We start from the raw sequence: 8,647 nt of genomic DNA, 5'->3' as shown, positions 1-8,647 counted from the left end.
TTATATAGTGGGCCTTCTCACCGTAAAGTTAGTTCATTACAGTATTTATTGGATTAATATTTATTGTGAAAAATCGGAAATTAGTGTCTGATGATGAGTCGTTAGGAACAGGTGGACCATATCGCGCTTGGTACTCTTGCAATGGGTGATGTGGCCTACCGAACTTCTCACGTCGAGGGGCCTACAAAGATATCGCCCGGGAACGCAATCACGGCCGGGCCCACGTTATGAGGGTAACGTCACCCGCGAAATATTTGTCAGGGGTGATTCGGCTCGTCTGTTCGGCGGAACTCCCGATGGTAACGCGAAATGGAAATTTCGAGAAGGGCGGGAAGGGAAATCCGAAAAGGCCGAGAGTATAGAAACGCGCCGGAATTCGACTCGGAAGCTTCGATGAGATGACGGAGGTGGTGGAGGACGACGCCGAGTTCCTCTCGCTGGTGGAAGCGGCGGAGGCCGCGGCGGTCGGAGGCAGCGCCAAGCGGCAGAAGCTCTCCTCCGTCGCTAGCATCCCCGCCACCGAGGAGGGCTCCTATATGGCCGCGCTCAGAGGCAGCCATAGCTCCCTATGGCAGCAGCAGCAGCAGCAGTTGAAGCTCGGCCAAAAGAAGGGAAACAACAGCGGTGGCCTACGAACCGGCAGCAACCCACCGCATTCGTCATCCTCGACCACTGGCGGCGCCTGCTTCAAGTGCGGCATGGCCGGCCACTGGGCGAGGGACTGCGACGCCGCGCGCGGAAGGGAACGGGGAGAAGGATCGGTTTCCGGAGGCGGTTTTGTTGGCAGAGAGGACGACGGGGTGCCACAGAAGGCGTGCCCTTGTGGGTCGGGGACATGTTTGGTACGCACTTCTAACACGGCCAAGAATCCAGGGAGGAAGTTCTATACTTGCCCTCTCAAACTGGTGAGCATATGGTTCTCTCATGCCAACTACGTTTTGTATCCATCTTGAATCGGATATGCATATCACATGTTTGTTGTTTTTCCTCAAATAGATTTAGTAGCAGGGAGTGGAAAAAGAAATCTCAGTTTAACTTAATCATGCCACTTACGTTCTTTGTTCGATACGTGTAGAATGAACTGGAGATGGCAAGTGTATGGCTAGTCCAGAAAGATCTCTCTCTCTCTCTATCTCTCAAGAGAAATGCTCAGGATTTCTTTTACTGGGATTAGTGATACTTTGGCTCACAGTAATTAGCTGTAGTAGAAGCCAGAGATTATCACTAATGTGGTGCCATACTAAATGAAGCTTTGTTATATGGAATAAATGGGGGCATCATGTTTTATATAGTTATTCCTTCCGATCTGTACTTGTAAATAATTGCATGCACTTATGTTGTTCTTTTCCTGTCCTCCTTGGTAGCTGCTTTTGTTTCATTGCAAATAAGAAACTCTGGAGCTATCTTTTCTTTCTTGATTGGTCTTTGTTCATTCAACTAGCCACTTGGTAGCCTAACAATAATTTGCGGAGCTCAAACTCCTTTTGATTATTGTGATTTTTCTGACAACATTTATTTTACAAGGACAATGGAGGCTGCAATTTTTTTGAATGGTGTGATAATCCATTGTCAAGTCTCTCTTCTTCTCGAAAACCCTTGAATCATCAACCTAGCTTGTCAGTTCCAGGCCTTCAATGCCCATGTGGTGCTGGCTCTTGCTTAGTGCTAGTCACAAAAGCCGGAAAGAATGTGGGTCAGCAGTATTACCGTTGTCCACTGGATGAGGTATGTTAAATGACTTTGTCTGCAACTTATATTTATCTAACTTATTTTGTTGCTTTCTTTGCTAGAAAAAGTCTATTTTATTAATTTTTCCTTTGAATTTCACTGATGCAACCTCTAAATCAGTGTTTCTCTTTCTTCAGGCTGATTAATCTTTAGTTCATATGAAGCAGTTGATAATTCTATAAAAATATGATTATGTATAATCTTGTTGCTTGTGCTTCTTATGTTTAGTTATAAGGTAATTGGTGAGAGCTGCGTAATATGTTGATTTATCATTGACTGGAGATAATAAAATTAGATATGAACATTTTCATGTATCCAATTTACTGATGCATAAGAACCAAGTCTATATGTGTTTTCTCCACATATTTTTTTGGGGTTATATAATATATAATCTGTGTTTTGAATTTTTGAGAATAAGCATTTTAATGTACTTTAACTCTTCCATCTATGGTGATCAAATGTATTCAACTAAGTTATGTGTGAACATATATCTTTCGTGCACATGTCTTTGTTATTTGCATATAAAACTGTATATTGATACATATGACATGTGATCATATATGTCTAGGCATGTTGGTTCACAAGAGCATACCTTGGCATCCGAAGGCTTATTTTTCACCCAGGCAATGGTTTTTTTGGTGACAGAAATGTCCCATTCTGACCATGGAACATCAACACTAATAATTCAGAATCAACAAGTGTTCATGCAAACCTGATGAAATGTTGTTCACAACCTTCTCTTTTTCTTTGATTTTTTGGTATTATGTTCTTACCTTGCAATATGTTGGTAACAATTTTCAGGATTTGTCATTTACTGATTTAATTGCATGTCACATCATCTCATTAGTAGATTACTTCTCTAGGCGAAATGTTTGAAGATTTTTGATCCATTATTTTATTACCAGTCAAATGAATCAGGAGCGAAACATGTTCAACCAGACATTTTGCCTTTTCCACCATTCAAACTTCCATGCAATTCTACAAACAATTACTATGTGCAAATTCTTTAGGTATATACTTGATTTTTCCAGCAAAATCAATACTAAGAGTGATCTAGTCACTGTTTTGAAGGTTTTATCTCTTTTCTCATTTTATCGTTAGTTGTGCTATTTGCTCCTGACCCATTCAGTTAGTCATATCTTTTGGTTCCCGTTATCCGGTTTGCAATATCCATATGGGTCTTTTTATATGGCTTTGAGAACATTTTGAGATTTACATGTACCCACTATGAGCTGTATGACTGCAATATTTTCTTTCAAGTCTTTTACCTCTCCATAGAGAAACCATGGTATCTGATCCTGTGTCATGCTTGCAAATTGTAATTTCATCACTTTCGGTGTCAGATGCTGTGGTTTATCATTAATCGCATTAAATGCTGCTTGGATGTTCATTTGCTCATGGCATGACTAGTTTCCTTTTGTTCTTTACTGTTGGCGTCTCTGGCTTAATCATGTAGGGGACTGGATCCTGTGGCTTTTTTAAATGGTGCAATGGCAAGGACACCACCACCACTGAACACACGTTTGGTTCTGAAAATCCTGTTACATGTGAAAATTCAAGCAGCAAGCTCTTTGGTGACAGGAGCAGTTCATCTTGTTTCAAACGTGGGCAAGCTGGCCAGTGGTCCAGGGAGTGCACCAAGCAGTCATCAGATAATTATTACATGGAGACAGGGGTAAAGCATCTTGGTTCCACAGCCTCCACATGTTTCAAGTGTGGTAAGTCTGGTCACTGGGCTCGAGAGTGCCCTTCTAAATGACCTTGGCGCTGCATCTGGCGCTTCCAGGAGGACAAAAGCTTGTAAGAATTCCAGTGCTTAAAAACTCTAGAGTAAGGATGATGAAAGCTAGTTGATAGTGTAAAGCACTCTTATAATGTGAATATGCCCACCTCTTGCAGTTAGATGCTTGTATACCTCTCTCTCTCTCTCTCTCTCTCTTTCACACACACACACACACACACACACACACACATTGCTACTATATGTTTTTTTTTTGTCATTACTAGTACTCACATTATATATTGATCTATAGCCTTGGTGCTTAAAATTCTATCATGTTCAAGAAAGGAGATAGTAGTAAAATGAAAAGTTAAAAGTCTCTTGTTAATACTGGATCTGAGGGTGATTATGATTTTCACAAGTAGAGAAGTCTTTTGTAAACTCTTTTTAGATCTTTTGTTTATTGATTATTCATAACCATAATGTTTATAGATTCTCTTTTGTTTTATCTTTTATCAGAGACAACTAATTATTCATAAATGAGATTATTATTTTTCCTTAATTATCTCAATATTCTCATTTCATCAGCTTTCTTGACATTACAGATCATATCTAGGAGAGTTGATCTTTGATTTGGAGTGTCCATGTTAACTGAATCAAGCACTGTCTCTCCCTCTCCCTCGCGACGAGGCAAAGGTACAGATAAAGAAAGAGACATGTACCGAATAAGTTTCTCTTGCTATTTATATGTGCATGTTTTTGGTGATGCAGCAATTGCCGTCACATGTTTACGCACAACTCCAATGTGATGACACGAAGGGGGGTGGCATGTCTTGTCCAAATACTTCTCACATGATAACAACGGGCTCAGTGGGGACAATGGATTGTTGCCTCGTCGACAAATCCCACACTTTATCATGCCATCATCATTATCTTGTGCACATCTCATCACATCTACCTTGGGAATCACATTGAAACCGAGTTATAATTTTGCTCGGTAAGCTTGTTTTGATTTGTGATGAAAGAAGGAAAACAAATGAAAGAAATAGGTACTATATTATATATAATACTGAGTTAGGATCATAAAATTTTGATTAAACCATAGTTCTGTTTCCCTTTAGGACATTGTGATGAGCCATAGAGTCAACCATGTTACCATCAAGTGTGCTTCTTTTATTGCTTCTTCACCACTCATGCAACACATTGGGCTTAAACATATGCCCATCCCTGGTCTACTTGAAGAAAAGGTACAAGTGGATTCATACCTTTGATAGATTGTGTGACTTGGATGCTTGAATACAAGACCTTGTTTGTGTGTGATATACGAGGTGTTCTGCTAAGTCTTTGTTTTGACATCTCTGCCCTTTCCACAAGTCAACTGACTGTTTCTTTTCCATTCCCTACAAAGTCGGAGCCTCAAATAAGAAGGGGAAAACATCGAATGGGAATGCACTGAATCGATTGGGACTCGAATCTACCCATGAGACGTGGCATGCTGGTTTTCTAGAGTGATTCGATCCAGTCAAGATTAATTGATTTGTGTGTATTCAAGTCTTTGATTGCAAGCAGTATCAACGAGCTTCACAGAAAAAGCACGGCCCAGTTTTTATAGGTCTAGAAGACCCAAATATCTCCAAAAATAAAAACACAAGAACTTGATACGACCAATAGATACGTATCTTTGACTCTCGCGGCAAAGGTCAAAAAGCAATGTTGACTTTTCCGTTCTTGCATTATGTTTTTGGCTTAATGTTCGACTCTAATAGATATTGATAGCAAGACTTCGGTCCCTTCATCTCATTTTAACTTCTCATCCCAATTATTACTCGCTCATAATGCATTAAAACATACCAACTCTTCATAATTTATGACCTAAAAACACGCACAAGATTTGCATTTTACGTTTGTCGAATGATAAACTTTCCTCGACTCTCCACTTCGCCTCATGTAAAAATTAAGGGGAAGAAGTCGATCTAATATATAATCACCAAATCAAAATCCTAAGGTTTATAATTATTATAATCATCTTTATAATCATGATTAAACAATCACTCACAGTGGAATCCATAGATACGGCCACGCAAAAGATATTTTGGGCTTGCCGTCGGTGCTGCGTCTGCAAGACCGCATGAATCTCCACCGCTGTGGTCTGCACGAGGAACACAACCGGTGGAAGAAGTCCACCACGAGACAAATGCAGCAGCACGGAAAAGGAGAACGACGTGCGCGCGTCGTCCCTCACGCCGACTCCACGCGCTCGAGAACGCGTCTCGTCTACAAGACCCGTTCCGCTCCTCTTCCTTCTCCCCGTCGCCAAACTCCACCGCTCTTAACACTGCAAGAGGAGGAGGGCGTTACAGACTACGGGAAGAAGAGAATAAAGGATGGCGGAGATGGGATGCGATCCTGAGCTCCGGCTTTCGCTTGGCAGCGGGTACCGCTTCCGTTTGGTTTCGTCGCTGAAAGCAGGCAGCGGGTTGCTTTGTTTCGCCGGTTGATTCCTTTTTTTCTGGGTGTGTTACGTTTAGGGTCGAGCAGCAGCGGCGGCAGACGCAGCAGAAGAAGATGACGATATTCTACCAGGGGCGGGTTTGCGTCTGCGACGCTACAGAGATGCAAGTCTGTTGTTTCTCTCAGTTCATCTTCTATTCTGTCATGCTTTCTCTAACTCATCATATCTCTTCCATAATTATACATCGATTATTAACTTTGTAGTGATGAACATACTACAAGTATTGACTTCGAAGACATATCGATCTGCATGCAATCTTATCTTCTCTCTTTTCAATCATATTACAAGCCTTTTGAGTAGTTTGATCTCACTGACCTTTGGACTCGATGTTGTTGCTGCCGATGAAACCAGGCAAGAGCAATCATATCGATGGCAAAGAAAGAGATGGAAGACACGGTGACCACGAAGCAGCAGCGACAAAGCACGGAGGAGGAGGAGTCTTCTTCTCGAGCGGTGGCGCCGCACGTCCTCGACCCCGGCCTGTCGATGAAGCGATCGCTGCAGCGGTTTCTACAGAAGAGGAAGGCCAGAGTGAGTGATGCCTCTCCTTACAGTCGACAGCAGAAACTGCTGCTGTTCCCAATCAAGTTGTAGCAGTCATAACCGACTCTCTCTCTCTCTCTCTCTCTCTCTCTGTCTCTCTCTCTTGTAAGAACAACAAAGCTGGGACTCTTTCTCCTCTATATGATCTTCTTCGTTCTTCACTTTTTTGCCTGACATGTTTGTGGTGGAATAGGTGTCAGGTTTCTGCGTTTGATAGCATGAATCGTTGGTCTCAATCGAGTTACAAAGTGATGGCATGTGTTTGATAAATCTATATCTTTTTTCTTGTATGTTTATGGTGAAATAATGGCTGTTTCACATTTCCATTTCGGGTGTTTTCATGTTTGATCAATGCAAGTCTAACGTTTGCACTTCATAGAAGTGATATCGGTCGTATAATGGATTAAGATTTGGATGATAGTACCACAAATATCAACTTATATCAAATAATCATACTATATATATATATATATATATATATATATATATATATATATATATATATATATATATATATATATATATCATAAAAAAGCCATATTTTTCTGCGTAAATTCTTGAGGATTAAAAAGTTCTTTTTTATGTTGACCCTTCCTTGGAGCTAGTTGGTATACTAACCTAAATAATTCAATTTTGAGACATTATAAGTTTTAATATCTTTTTTTTTTGGGGACAAACTGAAGGGGATGCATCGATCGTTTTGGGTGTATTAGATCTTTGTTTGCTAATGTTGAGTGGATGCATAAGATGTGAAAGATGCTCTGATCACATTAGATGCATTAGGTACCTTCTTGTTTTTGACAAATGATTTTAATCTTAGACAAATATATGGTATGCAAAGGGGACGCTTTAGGCGTTGGTTGGATAAGATGCTTCATTTTTTTTCTTGTGTTTATGTATCAAGTGTGAAGAGCACACTTTGATTATTTTTTATCATACATGAGATAGACGATTTGATCACATCTAGTGATTCAAAGGTTATTTTTATCTTTGACAAATATATTGCATAAAAAGAGGCAAATACTTCAAAAGATTTTTTTTCATGGATGAATATATCATGAGATGCTTTGATTATATCGAATACATCTTTTGCCCTTAGCAAATATATCATGCGCAAGAGATTATTTTTGGTCATACTAAATGGTATATTCAGAAGATAGTAGATAATTATATATATATATTTTTACATTTGTTCTACTGAGATAGACGATTCGATCACATCTAATTATTCAAATTCTATTTTGAATAATTCTTCGGAGGATTTTTTTTTGTCATGGATGAATATATCATATGTAAAGGAGATGATTTGATTATATTAAACACATCTTTTGCCTCGAGCTATATCATTTTGGTCGCACTAAATGGTATATTAAGAAGATAATAGATAGTTATATAATTTTAACAAGTAGATACCTTTAAAAAACACAACGATAAAGGGGGTAAATAAAATCCTTTTTATTTTTGACATGAGTGATGTGGGTTTGAGAAGCCCATCCGAACCTACTGACTTGAGCCTCCACCATGCTGAGCAAGAGTTGCTATCTCCTCCTCCTCTCTCGTTATATTGTGTTTGCCAACATCAACATTAAGACACAAGTGAGAGTGAGTTTTCTGTCCTAAAAGAGAATGACCTTTAGAAAATTATTTTTTTTCTTTTTATAAATACTGCCTTGCACCCAAGTGGGGCAGTGAGCCCTCTGATCAGGTCGAGAGTCATGACTGGATCATGGATAACTATTTTTAAGGATAGAAAATACTTAGATCTCATATTCCATTTTATTATGTTTCTATAAAAGATTATGTCAGGGGGAGTACATTTGATAATATTACTCCTATAGTCAAATCAATCTTACTCTTATTAGTTACCATAAAAAAAAATACACATAAGCATTTTAAGAGTTTTAAATAAAAACATATTCGGAGGTTACGTTATATGATATTATTTTCATAATCATAAGTTTAGTAAAAAAAATTTATTTAAGTATTATATTGATATTGTCGTGATCTGAATATGATGGGTTAGCTCGTTTATTAATTTTATTTAATCTAAATTATTGATGAAAATCTTTATAAATCAATCATAATTTTTTTTTTTTTTTTAATACTAATCGGGATGTTACTTATGTAACATATATAATAGGTTC

At 38.9% G+C, this 8,647-nt stretch overlaps 2 protein-coding genes across 3 annotated transcripts; both read left to right on the top strand.

Moving 5' to 3' along the window:
• Positions 1-312: 312 nt before the first annotated feature.
• Positions 313-4,573, top strand: LOC135649427 (uncharacterized). Of its 2 annotated transcripts, XR_010501263.1 has the most exons (5): positions 313-905; positions 1,525-1,725; positions 3,185-3,528; positions 4,054-4,144; positions 4,220-4,573. XR_010501263.1 is itself a non-coding variant. In XM_065167752.1 (4 exons), exons 1-3 carry the CDS (start codon positions 399-401, stop codon positions 3,485-3,487), a joined length of 1,011 nt encoding a protein of 336 aa, XP_065023824.1. In that variant the 5' UTR covers positions 313-398; the 3' UTR covers positions 3,488-3,528; positions 4,054-4,573. The 2 variants fall into 2 exon arrangements, 1 of the variants encoding a protein (XP_065023824.1); XM_065167752.1 differs by having other exon boundaries at positions 4,054-4,573.
• Positions 4,574-5,717: 1,144 nt separating this feature from the next.
• Positions 5,718-6,685, top strand: LOC135648961 (protein TIFY 5A-like). The gene is made up of 3 exons (XM_065167002.1): positions 5,718-5,882; positions 5,977-6,067; positions 6,312-6,685. The coding sequence occupies exons 1-3, from the start codon at positions 5,833-5,835 to the stop codon at positions 6,552-6,554; spliced, it is 384 nt and encodes a 127-aa protein (XP_065023074.1). The 5' UTR covers positions 5,718-5,832; the 3' UTR covers positions 6,555-6,685.
• The last annotated feature ends 1,962 nt before the right edge of the window (positions 6,686-8,647 follow it).

This window comes from Musa acuminata, chromosome BXJ3-9, assembly GCF_036884655.1.
Source record: "Musa acuminata AAA Group cultivar baxijiao chromosome BXJ3-9, Cavendish_Baxijiao_AAA, whole genome shotgun sequence".
NCBI lineage: Eukaryota > Viridiplantae > Streptophyta > Magnoliopsida > Zingiberales > Musaceae > Musa > Musa acuminata.
Note: the sequence above shows the minus strand (reverse complement) of the source record. Positions and strands in the feature narration are given on the sequence as shown.

Coding starts and splice junctions, on each gene's coding strand:
- LOC135649427 (XM_065167752.1), top strand. CDS start 399: ATGACGGAGGTGGTGGAGGACGACGCCGAGTTCCTCTCGCTGGTGGAA. Junction 906..1,524: donor ATACTTGCCCTCTCAAACTG/GTGAGCATATGG, acceptor TTATTTTACAAG/GACAATGGAGGCTGCAATTT. Junction 1,726..3,184: donor ACCGTTGTCCACTGGATGAG/GTATGTTAAATG, acceptor TTAATCATGTAG/GGGACTGGATCCTGTGGCTT.
- LOC135648961 (XM_065167002.1), top strand. CDS start 5,833: ATGGCGGAGATGGGATGCGATCCTGAGCTCCGGCTTTCGCTTGGCAGC. Junction 5,883..5,976: donor CGGCTTTCGCTTGGCAGCGG/GTACCGCTTCCG, acceptor TGTTACGTTTAG/GGTCGAGCAGCAGCGGCGGC. Junction 6,068..6,311: donor GCGACGCTACAGAGATGCAA/GTCTGTTGTTTC, acceptor CGATGAAACCAG/GCAAGAGCAATCATATCGAT.